This window comes from Chenopodium quinoa, unplaced genomic scaffold (genome assembly GCF_001683475.1).
Source record: "Chenopodium quinoa cultivar QQ74 unplaced genomic scaffold, ASM168347v1, whole genome shotgun sequence".
NCBI lineage: Eukaryota > Viridiplantae > Streptophyta > Magnoliopsida > Caryophyllales > Amaranthaceae > Chenopodium > Chenopodium quinoa.
The window spans coordinates 1,353,319-1,369,874 of record NW_018742815.1 but is presented as its reverse complement, the minus strand read 5'-3'; the positions used below and the strand labels follow the sequence as shown (position 1 = coordinate 1,369,874).

Here is a 16,556-nt window from a genome sequence, read left to right as displayed (position 1 = left end):
AAAAATACGGAGAACTACGTATACTCCCTCCATGTTTGAATAAGTGTTACACTTACCAAATCCAGTCGTGTTTTAATAAGTGTTAGACTTTCATTTTTGGCAAAAAACTACATTAAAATATTATATCTCTCACCTCTCATGGTCCCCATCCAAACTCACTACTAGTTTTTTTTATTACATTTTTTCTCTCACATTCATTACTTTATAATAAACTAGATTAGGTCCCGTGCCATGCACGGTTATTTTAATTACTCCATATTTTCTTTAAATAAATTAATAATTTATATAATAAAAATTAAAATGAACTTATATTTGCTTGGAAACGCTAATTACTCCATATTTTCCTTAAATAAATTAATAATTTATATAATAAAAATTAAAATGAACTTATATTTGCTTGGAAACGCTCAATTAAAGAGGCAAATAATGATCTTGTACAAATAATAAGATAGATATAAGGTTAATTATCCCTCTAAATTATGTTTTATGAAAAAGAGAAAAAAAATATAATCTTAATTAATTTCTACTTTATATAAATAGTCCATACGAAATTAGTTGATGTAGAAAGATTGATTCATTACATACATTACTATTCGGTTACTAAAATGAAGAGAGAAAAAATAGTACTATCTCAAACTTTTAAAAAAGAAATAATTTGAACAATAAGAGTGTAGTCCATTTAAATAACTGGATTATATTTTTGATAAATATTTCCATTCATATAGCGTAGTGATTTCTAAAAATAAAAATAAAAGTGTATACATGGAAAATTTGTAAAATGTTTATTGATAATTAATTTAGATTATATTCATACAAAATATTCTACCAAAATTACATCCTCTTAAAAAATATTATTTATTTCCTTATTATTCTATTGCTAATTGTGTTTCAGTATAAAGGTAAATATCATTGATAATTTATATGGTTGACAAACATGAACCTTTTTTTTGAAGAACTTCCTTAAATAAATTATTCTAATTTATTTTTTAGAAAAAATAAATTACTAAGGACACACCAGAAAATGACACGTGTCATTGCTGGTGTGTCTTTTAGTATATAATTATTATTGATATAGTTATTGATTGATTATTAACTTCACTATCTTTCTTTTACAATTTTAAAATACTCCAACTATCCCACTTACCTCTTATTTCATTTAAGTCAATTAAATTGCCTAAAAACTATGTGCCTGTCACACTGTAACACTTAAAAAAATACGGAGGGGGGTAGTTGTTAGATGCATGCAAGGATGTTGATTTTAATCAAACCTAGAGGTGGCTGGACCTGGGTTAACTATTTTTTTTTGCCGAGAGTTGTTGATTTAAGTATCTAAGTCAGCTCGGTTGAGTTAAGTCAGACCGGGCCAAGTTAGGTATATTTCAAATTTAAATCATGCTAAATTATTGTGCATATACAAATCTAATCAAATATATATATATATATATATATATATATATATATATATATATATATATATATATATATAAAGGGGAGTTTTTTCCCGAATTTTTAGAGAGCCACGTATCTAATTTTCTTAGCGCGCCATGTAGGATTATAAATCTTAATAATAGCCAATTAAATAAGAGATTATTAATTTCTTTTAGAATTAAATAATTCAAATGTCACGTAAGCAAAATTGGCGAATGAGATTTTTAAGTTTAAAATAATTTAATATTAAATTTTATCTTTTAATATTAGGAATATTATCTAAATATATAACAAATTTTAGCTCATGGATACAAAATAAAAATAAAAATAAAAATAAAAATAAATTAAATTAAACAAACCGTGCATCGCACGGGCTTCATCTAGTTGATATTTAAATCAATCTTTTTAGTTTTTACCTCACAGCTAATAGCTATCTTCACCTCTATATTTTCCCGAACATGCCCTTAATCAGTCATAATTTCGAAAATCGAGATTTACGTAAATCACAACTCACAAGCGTGCAGCCCACGCCACCCTAAAAAACCGCGCAACAATTTACTTATTTGATGCGCAGTAGCAGTACCTTCCCTCAAACAATCACCACAAATTAACAAACAAACCCAAAAACTTAAAAGAGAAAGAAAGATGGTTAGGTTGAGTGAAGATGAGATTGCGGACTTTGAGAAGACGTTCGATGTCGATGCTGCCAAGCGATTCTTCAAACACATCACTGACAACGATGAAATCGCGAACCTTGATTTTCCAATTTCAAATTTGTTAGTATTTTTTCTCTCTTTTTTTCAATTAATTATGCAAATTATAACCTTCTACAATTTTATTGTATGATTATCCTTCAATTCTTTACTTATTTATTTTTGTTTATGCTTGCTGGTTGGTTGATTGCAATTTTTAGGACATAATTGGGGCTTTTTTCATTGTTCCATGGTTACAAAATTATTCCCGTAATTTGGTTTGTTTGCTCGTTGAATGCAGTTTGTTTAGGTCAAAATTGGATTAATAATTTTTTTTTTTTTTTTTTTTTTTTTTTTTTTTTTTTTTTTTTTTTTTTGTGTGTGTGTGTGTGTGTTACAAATTTACTCCCTTTGATTGCAGTTTTTATAAAACTCAAATTGGTTAGGGTTTTATAATTCTTATTCTTCAATTGCAATATTAAGTTTTGCTGTATAATCTTAACAATATTTAACAAATTACTCTGTATATCCATCGATTAAACATGCTACCTTTAATTTTGCTAGACTAGCCGATTAGCACGAGTATACTAATGGAATAATCGTATGCATTGTTGATGTTCTTATTATTATGTTTTTGCTAATCAGACGTAATTGTAGATAGAATTACGTCTGATTAAGTACTAATTGAATATTCGTATCTGTTGTTGATGGATACGAATATTCAATTAGTACGAAGTTTGAATATTGGTTTAATGCTGGAAAAGTGACTCCTAAATTATTGCTAGTATGAGTAGTCCAAGGCTAATGGTTTAATGTTGGAAAAGTAACTCCTAAATCATTGCTCTAGCTACGAAGTTTGATTGTTAAACTGTGATGATTGCAGACGCAAAACTTTGCCAAATCTTATTAATCTCAGCTATGCCCCTGACTCTTTTAGAGACACAGATTCACCCAGGTATTGTATTTAACTATTTAATGTATACTTGTTTATTTGATGTTTTTGTTAATTATAATCTTATGTCATTTGCCGTTGCTATCAGAACTATTCCAGAAGAATGGTCACACTTCTTTGATGAGGATGGATGCTTTCGTTTTGATCAAACTGTACCTGTTTCGGGGTTTTTTGATGTGTCCTGCGGGAGAGTTACAATTCCAAGAATGCCCTTCGACGCTTGTGCCTGCAAAATCACGAAGACTCCTGGGGGTAGGAGCTCCGCCTCCGACGATCAAGTTAGTAAAGATACGGGAGGTAGAATGCACGTAATGTGGAAGTTACTTCTCGCGTAATGGGAGAATTCTGCAATTAATATTGCTCGGGGTAAGTGTTTTTCTTTTTGAGGAGTATTCAATGTGAACAACAAACGTTCCAGCCCCCATTAATGAGGGTCCTTCCACTATTTATAGTGGGGAAGGGATGGTTCCCCTTTTAGGGTTTAGAGGACACGTGTCAGCAGAGGATTGGAGCCCTGCTGACCAACGGCTGGATGCCACGTGTCACTAGGCCATTGGGCCACGTGTTTAGGGTATTTTTACCCTAAACATTTGCCCCTCACTGGTGCTGACGTGGCAGGGTGCCACGTGGCGCCGGTGAAAGTTTTTTTTTTTTTTTTTTTCAACTCTTCAGATTCCTTTTGAAGGATGGAAAAGCAGAAGGCGAAGAGTCACGACTTTTCACCTTCTGGGACAAATTCTATAAATAGGAGAAGATGTCCCCCGAGCTCTCATTTACAAACTTTGCCAAATTTCTGAAGATTTGAGAGCAGCCGGCAATTTGAGAGTTGAGAGCATTCGGAGTTGAGATTCGTTGAGAGCAACCGGTCTACAGACCGTCTGGGTCGTTGCAAGCTAGCCAAAGGTTTTCGAGAGGGTAATCAGAGAAACCCAGCCGGATTTTGAACCGCCTGCGTCTTCGCAAGCATCCCAGAGAATTTCCAGATTTTCTTCTAGGTACCGTCTCTATTCTTTCTAGCTTTTTCATGTATTTCCGTTTGAGTCTTTTACTCGCATTTTTGTTCATTGGTCCCATAAGTAGATGGACCCCTTATACCCATACCCGGAACCTAGCTGTGAACTCAGCCGGTTTATTAGTACGGCTGAGTCTAGAACTGGGTCTGCCGCCTCTGTTCTTTGGGACAACCCTTTTTCAACACCCATATCGACCGACTCTGTGTCTGTGCAGGACACAATGGCCAGAATCCGGTCTACTGCCAGAGATCCCAACTACAGAAGTGGGAGCTCAGATGAGCAGCCGCCTGAGGTCCCAGCTTCAGGCGGTGAAGTAGAGCATGGAGAGGTAGAGCAGAGAGGCTCACCCGGGGGCGCTCCTAGCACCCCGGGTGATAGCATTTTAAACGAAGAGAGTGCTCCCCTCCAGGAGACCAGAGAGCAGGTAGGCTCTGATAAGGAGGTCTCCAACTCCCCAGCCGGCTCTGATGCCGGTCATGTTCAAAGTAGCAGTAGCAGCTACTTAACCGAATCTGAGGATAGCGAGGAGGCGGAGAGACCTTCTTGGGATAATAGGAACGATCCTCTCATGATCGCCGTCTCCTCTAAGGACCGCGAGCTCATGCGGGCTGCGCTGCCAGATTTTATCAAACGGCGGCCGCTGGGGGGTGACTATACAATAAAAGTCCCGGCTGCTCTGGGAACAATATGGTGGGAGGATGGACAACCGAACGCGAACGCTTGGTTCGGGTGCTACGAGGCGGCCTTCGTGGCCGGAGTCCGCTTCCCTCTCCACGACACAATAAGAGCCATACTTAGGGGGTATGACTTAGGTCTCTGGCAATTAACCCCCAACTCATGGGTAAATATTTTAGGGTATATCGCCGCCTGCGAGATGCAGGGCCTTAACCCCGGCTGGGAGGCGTTTGCCCACATGCATTACTTGAGTAGGAGCCCAGGCGGCTGGAGAGCCTGGTATACCTTGACCACCCAGCCCAAATACCTTATGACCTTGGACAAGCCATCCAAATGGATGGACTGGAAGCACCGGTTCTACTTGGTTAAGGCCCCAACTACGGCAGAGAACAGAGAATTCCGGATCTACAACCGGAAACCAGAACTCTTGGGGACCAAATGCTGCCTGCCCCCTGTCCCGGAGGATGATAGAGAGACCATCCTTGACTCCGGGTTTTTTGAGTTAGTTCCTGACACCCTCTCATCCGGAGAGATAGTAAGGGTACCTAGAAACTGGGTGCCCAAACATGAATTTTTTAGGGACGAATGCTTCTTGTCCGCTTGTGGTCTAAGCAGCATGTTTAAAAAACGTATGTATTCGGAACTCAGCCGGTTTCTTTCGAACCGGATGCTTTTATTTCCTTGCTTATTTATTATTCTAACCGTGTGTCTTCCTCTGCAGAAGAAGCCAAGAGAATGCTGCCCACCGAGAAGACACCAGCTAGGTCGGCTGCCGACATCCGGAAAGCCAATCTCGAGAAAAAACTTGCTGCCCAGGCGGCGAAGAAGGTATAACCGTCTGATCCTTCTCGTTTATGTCAATCCTTTTATCCCATAACTTATATTTTTCTCGTTTACAGGACGGGAAGCAGATGCCCCGGTCCCTTCAAAAACAGGTCAGGCCTCCGCCGACCCAACAAGAGTCTGCATCCAAGGTGCAGAAGACAGCCGACCGGCAAACTACCGGCGGCAAATCAATAAGGGTCCCAGACGGGCCTGGATCTGCGGATGTGCTTTCTGCCATCCCATTGAGGACCGCAACCGGTCCATCTGAAGGCCGTTCGGGCCGCCAAGGTAACTTCGACCTTACACTGCTTGATCTGCCCATGCGGGTCAAGTCTTATTCACAGTCTCGATCGCAGCCGGGGGATTCTCCAATCAGCCGGCAATCTATAGGCAGAGCATATGCGAGTTTCTCACCGTCTGTTTCTGGTGCAGATAATTCTCCCCGCTGGCCGGACGGGGCACAATATGCCCGGGCCATGCTAAAAGCCGTCCCCAGGGACGAGAAGGAGGCGATCCCTGGGATCAACTCCTTTAATGCCGACCGGGTGCTGGTCGACCTGGCCGACGTATGCTCCAACAACCATGCGGTAATTTTCTTGACGTGCATTTTTAAATATGCAGTATTAACCGGCTGTATTTTTGCAGGCTATGCTGCGCGTAGAGGGGCTCAAACGAGCTTATACCCGCAAGTCTGAGGAGGTAAGGAGAAGCAAACGGGCTGTTGATGACGCCCATAATGTTGCTGACTACTCTTTGTACATGCATGGCTTAGAATCTAAATCTATACGCATGGAACAGGCGGAGAAGACCAAAGCCCTCCAACAGCAGATTGATCAGCTGAAAAACCAAGTTGACCAACTGCAGGCGTCCCTGGATGATGCCAATAAAAAGTTGGAGGAACAGACAGAGCCCCTCCAACGGCTGAGCAAGGCGGAGACTGAAAATGGCCGCCTTGCCAAAGAGAATGAGCGCCTGCGCAAAGAGGCGGCTGCTGCCAATGAGAACTTCAAGGCCACCTTGGAGTCGGAGCAGGAGAGGCTCATTGAAGAGAATGAGCATGACTGTGCAAACCGGATGCAACGGGCGTTTTCCCTTAAACACCCGGAGGCGGACTTCACCGTCTGGGAACTCGCCTTCAAATATTCTGATCTTGCCATTCTGGCCGAGGAGGCGAACGAGCCGGAGCCCGGACCCTATGACGCTTGGGTTAGGGAGGAGATTGCGCGACGGCAGGCGGAGGCTGCTGAAGAGGAAGAAGTCGTTCCTGAAGCCGACGCAGCCGCTCACCCTGATCCAACCCAGAACCAACCGGAATAGGACCGGCTCACTGTTCGCCTGGAGTAGCAACTACTTCCCGGCCTGCGCGCCTTGCATTATCTTGTAATAGCGCCGGATGAGATGGGCTAAGCTGTAATAATTTTTATTTTGAATATAAACATTTTCACCGGCTGAGCCGGCTTTTGAATGCTTTTTATGTTTCTGCACTTCAATATTAGAATTCTTGTTAATTTTTATACATATTTCTGCGAGGATAACCAAAAGAACCCCGCCGGTAACACTACCGCTTGGGTCTGCGCAAACAGCAAAGAAATTTGCAAAGGTTGCCAAGAAGACCCCACCGGTAACACTGCCGTCTGGGTCTTCGCAAACTAGGCGAAGAAATTTGCAAGGGTTGCCAAGAAGACCCCGCCGGTAACACTGCCGCTTGGGTCTTCGCAAACTAGGCGAAGAAATTTGCAAGGGTTGCCAAGAAGACCCCGCCGGTAACACTGCCGTCTGGGTCTTCGCAAACTAGGCGAAGAAATTTGCAAGGGTTGCCAAGAAGACCCCACCGGTAACACTGCCGTCTGGGTCTTCGCAAACTAGGCGAAGAAATTTGCAAGGGTTGCCAAGAAGACCCCACCGGTAACACTGCCGTCTGGGTCTTCGCAAACTAGGCGAAGAAATTTGCAAGGGTTGCCAAGAAGACCCCACCGGTAACACTGCCGTCTGGGTCTTCGCAAACTAGGCGAAGAAATTTCGACCCAAAACCAAACCGGATGGCGTCTGGGTAATTGCCCTTGGATAGCGGTCTGGGTCTTTGCAAGCCAGGCGACTATCCATATGATATAGCTCGAATTACCGGTCGGGACTTCGCAAAAGAATCACGCCAGATTAGGATGTCCATTCACCGGTTGGGCTTTTGCAAGCATACCCCTGAATGAATTATGGCCTAGACCAAATGTTTAGGCCTGCTCTTAGAGAGTCAGGCGGCGGTATTGTGTACCGGCTGTCCTTCCAAAAAGTGAGCCGGCTGCAAGTTTGGGGTTGCTAGCCTGCCCCCCTTTTTTTTTGGTGCGAAGGATCGTCAGGCGGATTTGACCGCCTGTGTGATCGCTTAGAACAATTTACCACCCAAATGGGAGATGTTCTCTTCGATGAATTCACCCGTATGGGTGTCACCGGATGAAAAAATTAGTTACTGGTGCCGCTTGTGGTAGGCACAAGACATGGCGGCTGTATACAAAATAGAATGTAATTCTCATTAATCATTTGAAAATTTCAAAAGATGTACAATGCTTAAAAGTAGTATTTTTTGAGGTTATCTACATTCCAAGTTCTAGGCAACTTTCTTCCGTCTGGAGTTTCCAGGCGGTAAGTGCCGTCTCGTACTTCTTCAAAGATCCGGTAGGGTCCCTCCCAATTTGGGGTTAATTTGCCTTGTTCATTGGCCCTACCGGTTGCCTCCATTTTGCGAAGCACAAAATCTCCTTCTTTCAAAGGGCTTTTACGAACCCGCTTGTTGTAGGCTCTAGTCATACGCAGACGGTAGATCTCATGACGCAAGGCAGCATTCCCCCTTCGCTCTGGAAGAGCGTCTAATGCCAACCGCATGGCTTCCCAGTTAGCCTCCTCATCATATAACATAATGCGTAGAGTAGGCTCATAATGTTCAATGGGAAGAACTGCTTCAGTGCCGTATGTCATGAGAAATGGGGTCTCACCGGTTGCCCCCTTTTCGGTTGTCCGGATAGCCCAAAGGACATGAGGTAATTCCTCTGCCCATAGTCCACCGGCTCTTTCTACTTTCTTCTTTATCCCGTCTGAGATCAACTTGTTAAAAGCCTCAACTTGACCGTTTGCCTGAGGACGGCCAACGGATGCAAAACAATGGGAAATTCCTTGGTCTCCCAACCAGGTCTTCAGGACAGGCGTTTCGAACTGCGGTCCGTTGTCGAAAACCATGGACATTGGAACCCCGAACCGGGTGATGACGTTTCTCCAGATGAAAGAAATCACGTCTTTCGTTTTAATCCCTTTTACCGCCTCTGCCTCAACCCATTTGGTGAAGTAGTTTACTGCTACAAGAATGTAGCGGCGGCCGCCTAACGCAGGCGTATAAGGTCCCAAAATGTCCATGCCCCATTTAGCAAACGGAACCAGACTATGGATTGCCGTGAGTTCTGTTGCCGGTTGATGTATCAACTTAGCGAATTTTTGGCACTTGTCGCATCTCTTTACTAGATCCATGGCATCCGCTTCAAGAGTGGGCCAGAAGTACCCTTGCCGTCTGGTTCTTCTGGCCAGGGACCTGCCGCTAATATGCGAGGCACAAAACCCCGCGTGCAGATCTTCCAAAACTTCTCTCCCCCTATCCGGGGTTACACATTTCAAAAACGGCTGCAGGTATCCCTTCCGGAGGAGTTCCCCTTGATGCATAACAAAACTTGAAACACGCTTCTTGAGCGCTGATGCTTCTGAAGGGTCATCCGGCAAGGTACCATCCGTCAAAAAGGACCGGATGGGATCCATCCAGGTAGCAGTTCTGTCCAAGACTCCAATGGGATCATTCTGAATACTTCGTTTTTCAATGACTTCCCAAAAGACCGTCCTAGGAGCATCACCGGAGGCTGATGATGCCAACTTTGAGAGGGCATCCGCCTGATTGTTTTCAGACCGGGGCACCTGTCGCAGATGAAATTCATCGAAGGACCCAGCCTCCTCTTTGACCGCCTGCAAATATTTGATCATAGCCGGATGGGTGGCTTCGTAGTCACCAAGGTATTGGCTAACGATCAGCTGTGAATCTGAGCAGGCGTCGACCTTTCTTATACCGGCTGCCTTACACATGCGCAATCCGGCTAGCAGGGCTTCATACTCTGCCTCATTGTTGGAGGCTTGGAACTTAAACCGTAGTGCATATTCAAACTTATCCCCTTCCGGGGAATGACAGATAACACCTGCACCACAGCCGTTCACCGTAGAGCTGCCGTCTACAAATAACTTCCAGACCTGATCAGGGTTTTCCGGGTGCACCGGCCTAGTCATCTCGACAATAAAGTCGGCAAACGCCTGACCTTTCACTGCCCGCCTGGGTTCAAAAGTTATCTCAAGGCCTTGTATTTCAACAGCCCACTTGATCATTCTACCGGATGACTCTATAGCAGTCATCGTACGCTTGAGCGGCTGATCTGTGTATACCACAACCGGATGTGCCAAAAAATAAGGCTTCAACCGCTTGACTGCTACGAATAAGGCCAACCCAAATTTTTCGATCATGGGGTACCGGAGCTCAGCATTTTTAAAGACATGGCTGATGAAGTACACCGGCAGCTGAATGTCGTCTCTCTCAGCGAGGAGAACGACACTAAGGGCGTGATCAGAGACGGCTAGGTACATGTACAGAACCTCCCGGGGTAGGGGGCTCACTAGCCTTGGCAAAGAATGCAAGTGCTGCTTAAGCCTCTGGAATGCCGCCTCTGCTTCTTCACCCCATTCAAACCTTGACCTCTTCCTGATTGCCTGAAAGAAATAGAGGCACTTGTCACCTGACCGGCTGAGGAACCTCCCCAATGCCGCCAGACAACCGGTCAACTTCTGGACTTCTTTTACAGTGCGGGGAGACTTCATGTCAATTACCGCCTGTATTTTTTCCGGATTAGCTTCGATGCCTCTTTGGTCAATCAAGAATCCGAGAAACTTCCCAGACTCAACACCAAATACGCATTTCTTTGGGTTAAGCATGACCCGGTGTCGCCTGAGTGTGGTGAAGGTTTCTCGCAGGTCTGCTAGGTGATCCGTCTGTAGCTTGGATTTGACTATCATGTCATCGATATACGCCTCTACATTCCTGCCAATCTGGTTGATAAAAACGGTGTTTATCATGCGTTGGAATGTAGCCGGTGCATTCTTCAACCCAAACGGCATCACCGTATAGCAGAATAACCCCTGATCAGTGACAAAAGCCGTCTTCTCCTGATCTTTCTTCCAGAGAGGTATTTGATGGAAGCCGGAATAAGCATCCATAAAGCTCATTAACGCATGGCCGGCTGTTGAGTCGACTAGGCTGTCAATCTTTGGAAGCGGGTAGCTATCTTTTGGGCATGCTTTGTTCAGATCTGTGTAATCCACACACATCTGCCAAGTACCGTTCGGCTTCTTTACTAGAACGACATTTGCCACCCAATCCGGGTAGTAGCATTGCCTAATGAATCCAGCATCCAACAGCTTTTTGACCTCAGCCGCTGCCGCTTGAGATCTTTCTCCACCATGATCCCTCTTTTTCTGCCTAACCGGCTGCTTTTTGGGATCTACGGCTAGCTTGTGGACAGCAAGATTCGGGCTGACGCCTGGCATCTCTTCCACTTCAAAGGCAAAGATGTCTTTGAATTCCTTCAGCAGCTGGAGCAAACCTTCTCCCAACCGTTCGAAGGCTACCGTCCCGACTTGACTGTTCTTTCAGGACGGCTGTCATCTCGGATGACATCAAGGCAGTCACCAGCCGGCTGAGGTCGTTGGTCATCTGACCTTTCCCCGGCTAGTGATTGCTATTTCTCCTTTTTGACGGGTGCCAGTTGGTCCGCCTTTCTTTTCATACCGGCTGCCCTTGGAGCCGGGACTGCTGGGTCGCAGTTATCAATATCTATGGGCTCGCCCTGGCCGGCTGCACCCATAGTTGTCTTGACGTCAGAGAGATAACACTCTCTTGCCGTCTTCTGGTCCCCGCTTAGGGCACCGACTGTACTATCATCCTTTTGAAATTTGACCAACATGAGGGACGGGATGATGACAGCCTTAGATGCGTTGAGGGTAGGACGGCCAAATATCATGTTGTAGGCGGATAGCTCCTCCACAACTAAAAACTTGACTATCATGTGGCGTCCTTGCCCCTTTTCACCCAGCCGGATCGGAAGATCTATGCTTCCGACCGGATGCACTACTCCACCCCCAAAACCGACTAGTGGGTGAGGAGCCTGGTGCATGTTACCGGATGTGTACTTGAGCTTGGTCAAGCACTGATAACTGATTAGGTCAGACGAGCTCCCGGTGTCTATTAGGATCCGGCCAACCTTCTGGTTGACAACCTTGCATTCGATGACGATGGGGTCATCATGAGGCCGCCTGACCTTGCCCCGGTCCTTTTCAGAAATAAGGACCTCAGGGAAGATGTCTTTCGACGCCTGGCCCTCATCCACTGAGTTGACCAGCTTCCTGATGTTGTCTTTGGTGCCCCGGATGGTGGGACCCCCTCCGGCAAAACCGCCTGCTATGGTGAAGATGGTCTCTTCATCCGTCTCGGAGTTTACTAGGCCGGTTTTTGCCGCCTGCCCTTTCTTGGCCTGGGTATTACCCTTAGCCTTGGGTAGATAGGATTTTAGGGCCCCCTCATCTGCCAGACGGTCCAATAGCCGCCTGAGGCTATAGCAGCCATTGGTGTCGTGGCCAACATCCTCGTGGTATTGGCAATACTTGCTCTTGTCCCGTTTATTCACGGGGCTTTTCATTTCAGCCGGTTTGTCGAGAGACATCCGGTCTTTGATTTCCAGGAGGATGGTGGAGCAATCTTTTGTGAACTCGTATTTGGGGACATATGGTTCTGACTTCCGCCTGATCTTCTGGGCCGGCTGTCCTGATCGGTCAGCTGCCCAGACCCCTTTTCTCTTTTCTTCCTTTCTTGCCGGCTGATGCTGTTGTCGGCTCTCTTTTTTGTCAGACTTTTTATAATCTGACGGCTGCTTGACAGCACAAAGCTCCGTCGCCTGTATATAGGCTTCAGCTTCAATTAACGCCTCTTGGAGGGTAGCAACCCTCTTCCGGACGAGGTCAAACTTAAAGGTCGACCCATCCTTCAGACCTCGAAAGAAGTCTGTATAGGCCACTTCGTCTGATAGTCCTGGAATCTGAATTCTCATCAGATTGAACCGTCTGACGTACGACCGGAGGCCCTCCCGGTCGCCCTGCTGTATTGCCCCTAGGTCGAGGCTAGTCTTTTTGGCAGGAATATTCATTGAGAAATTTGACGTAAACAAGTACGCCAAAGTTCGAAAGCTGTTGATGCAACCGGCTGGTAGGTTACCAAACCACCGCTGGGCTATGCCCTTGAGGGTAGCCGGGAAGCATCGACACCAGACGGCATCATCTAACCCCTGGAGGTACATGAGGTTAGAGTAGGCCATTAGATGGTCTTCTGGGTTGGTGGTGCCATCATAGGCCCCCACCAAAACATTCTTGATCTTAGGCGGCTGTGCCGCCTGGGTTATCTCTGGTGAGAACGCTGTTGGCTGTTCCCCCAAATTTAGCAGGCGCAGCTGCCAGTCCGTGGGTTGGAACGGCTGCTGCGCTTGCCCACCGAAAAGACCCGGTGACATGAAAGGGGATCCACCCAACCCATTCGGTGTGCCGAATAGACCAGGCTGGATCACTTTGGGTCCAGACCGGGCAGAAGCTTCGCCCGTCTGGCTCCTAAGGTTCGTTCCCGTACGCCTGTGTGAGACGTCATGGAAACTGTCCGGGAAGGTCGACGTTGAGGCCGACGCAGACGCCTGACCTCGCTTCTCTTGGAGAAATGTGCGGGCGTCTGAGAGTGTTTTCTTGGAGCCATCCGGCTGTACGTGCCGGATGGCCTTTCGCAGCTCCCCTTGAGGAAAACGGAGTCTGCTTGGATCAAACCTTAAGCCCTCCCCCTCCTTTGGCTTGGGATGAGGGGTAGGAACTCGTTCTTTGACCGCCTTCTTTCCAGAAGGCTTCTTGGCCGGCTGACCCTTCTTTGGAGTAGCTGACCGGATGAGGCTCTTGATCTCACCCTTGAAACTATTCATGAAAGACATGAGTTCGTTTCTTGTAACGGGGGCTGAGCCCTCCACCGTTTGGGCAATTCCAGCCGGTTGCCCGGCTGGGTTGTTGGGAGCCGCTTGGCTGATTTCCCGTTCTCTTCTATCTTTAGCACGAGGGTGCTTCGTTCTGAAAGACCCATCCGGGGCCACATATGTTTCAATTTCGTCGCCACTTTCATGGTCCGTCTGGACCTCAGGCTCGACCACAGGCCGTTTGCCCTGATTCGGTGACACAGTATCAGAAGTCATCTTAGAAGTACTCTCCCCACAGACGGCGCCAAATGTTTCGGGGTTTTTTGATGTGTCCTGCGGGAGAGTTACAATTCCAAGAATGCCCTTCGACGCCTGTGCCTGCAAAATCACGAAGACTCCTGGGGGTAGGAGCTCCGCCTCCGACGATCAAGTTAGTAAAGATACGGGAGGTAGAATGCACGTAATGTGGAAGTTACTTCTCGCGTAATGGGAGAATTCTGCAATTAATATTGCTCGGGGTAAGTGTTTTTCTTTTTGAGGAGTATTCAATGTGAACAACAAACGTTCCAGCCCCCATTAATGAGGGTCCTTCCACTATTTATAGTGGGGAAGGGATGGTTCCACAGGCCACGTGTTTAGGGTATTTTTACCCCAAACAGTACCTTTACTTGTTCAATCACCTGAATTGACTATAAGCGTCAAAGGGATTATTATGAGCAAACTCTAAGTTGTTGTTGTTTGGCATTGAGATGCTACAATCAGAAGAATGAGGTACAAGTTTTTTCCTAGTTTATATTTTCTTAACTTTGACTCCTTTTTTCCTAGTCATTCCCTAATACGAAATGTATCATTTATACTACGAGTAATTCATACACTTTAAATTGTTGTTATTTTTTTTTGACTTAATTTTAGGGTGCTGAATATGAGTGTGTTGCCCCTCTAATGAGCTCTTTCATTTTAATCCCGGACCCAAGGTATCTGTATGTTCATCATGTTAACTTCTTTGCTAAGCGCAAGAATTCTAATTCTCTTCCGGAGCTCTTCTTTGCTGAGACTGTGGCATTAAAGGGTAGATATACAAACAAAGTCCTCAGATGTTGTATCTTGACAGCTCGGCTCAATAGCTCTTCACAAGGTAAGAGGGATAATGTATATTTTACACCCGTGGGATATTTTCAAATTGTCTCACTGTTTTCCATTGTCCCTTGCAGTTGCTATGCCTTCTGATTCTATAGGGATTTTGCATCCAGAAAATGTATGCTGCACGCAATGCAACCGCAGTCAAGGTGATAGTAGCGATGATGATGATGATTGCGATTAATCTAATGATCAATATATTATAGTGATCACGGCTATGATAGCGAGTCTAATGATTGATAAATCAATCAATCAAACTCTCACACCTTGTTATTGCTTGTACGGAGTAAATGTTTTATCTTGCACTTTTTTTTTCTTATACTGCTGGCTTTTACAGTTATGCTTTATGCCTGTTTGCTACTGTTAATGGATTTTCCTTCATAGACCTATTTTTATTTTACTTGTTTCTTTTTCATTTCTATGGAATGATAGGATTAGACTGCCATTTTTAAGTACGGAGTATTGAAGTTAAATCCATTCAAAATTAATAAAAGTATTAAAGTTAAATCAACCTTCTTTTTTAACTTCTTATGTTGCAACTTATTAAAAAAAAAAAAAAAAACCCCGATTGCATTCCTAATTTTTATTCTTGACAAGATTATCCGAGATCATTGTGAATTTGTGATTGATTGCGATCAGAATTTTCAAATGAAAGGCGTGGAATGTACAAACTAATAAATGGCCTGAATCATGCTCATGATGGGCTGGGTATGCTAAGGTTCTATCATGCATTAATTTGATTCGGAGTAGGATTATTGGGAAGATAAAATTTCTTCTGTGGCCTAAAGCCTTCTTTGTACCTTGAATGACTGGCCTGGCTTAAAGCTCTAAACACTGCACTAGTTAACTATTGCCAATAACTCCATTTTGGATTATACTTCGTCACAAATAATCTATCTATGACATCAACTAATACTCCGTGAATCCGTATATATATTGTATATCAAGTACTTTGCAGTCCGCATAAGCCAAGTGTGTAGGTTTTGTTTTGTTTTTTTTTTTTTCCTAAAAAAAAGGCACCACTTAGTCTTCAATCTTCATGTAATGCCAATTGTAGCCTCTTAGACCTCGCTATGGAGTCATGGACCAAATTTTGTGCATTTATTCGACTATACTACCTAGTACGAGTATTTAAAAACTATAACCTTGCCATTATTACTCACTTAGATTTTCTAAATTAATCACATGTTCTAAGGGTCTTTTCTCTTTAGCTTAAATTTAGTTTAGTTCAGTTCAGCTCCAATCAGTTCAGTTCAGTTCCTAATTTTCTTTCTATGATAAATAATTCATTTCAGCCTAGGTCAGTTCAGTTTAGTTCAGCTCCAAAGCCTCAAATCAGTTCAGAATAGACCCTAAATTTAGTTCATCTCAATAAGTATGAGTTGTCACATATGACCTTATTCTCAATGGATCCCTAATTCAATACTTATACAATGTATACTTAACTTTTATCCCTAATTGAATACATTTATGATTTATCTAATGCTTTTCTTTTATAACTTAATTCTTTTACGAATGTAATTAATGCCAATACCCTTTTGCTGTCAATAAATAAATAAATAAATAAACAAAAATCTTATGTGCCTAGCCACATGGTATGACCACTTCACATAATCACATATAAGACAATTAATTAAGTAATAGGGGGTTACGGTGATGAGCAAATGGGGTTACATTATCGTATGTAGGTTACTTAAATAAGAAAAAAGGGGTTACTCTCTTATATTTAAATAAGTGGAATTATTCTTTCATTTTTTTAAAACAATAG

General features: G+C 44.1%; 1 protein-coding gene across 1 annotated transcript; it reads left to right on the top strand.

Annotated features, from left to right (window-relative positions):
• Nucleotides 1-14,120: 14,120 nt before the first annotated feature.
• Nucleotides 14,121-15,188, top strand: LOC110725645. Its single transcript, XM_021905120.1, has 3 exons — nucleotides 14,121-14,169; nucleotides 14,564-14,786; nucleotides 14,863-15,188. The coding sequence occupies exons 2-3, from the start codon at nucleotides 14,594-14,596 to the stop codon at nucleotides 14,970-14,972; spliced, it is 303 nt and encodes a 100-aa protein (XP_021760812.1). The 5' UTR covers nucleotides 14,121-14,169; nucleotides 14,564-14,593; the 3' UTR covers nucleotides 14,973-15,188.
• Nucleotides 15,189-16,556: the final 1,368 nt, after the last annotated feature.

Excerpts from the sequence above, each read along its gene's own strand:
- LOC110725645 (XM_021905120.1), top strand. The coding sequence starts at position 14,594 with ATGAGCTCTTTCATTTTAATCCCGGACCCAAGGTATCTGTATGTTCAT. Across the intron at positions 14,787-14,862 it reads GCTCAATAGCTCTTCACAAG|TTGCTATGCCTTCTGATTCT; the intron begins GTAAGAGGGATA and ends TGTCCCTTGCAG.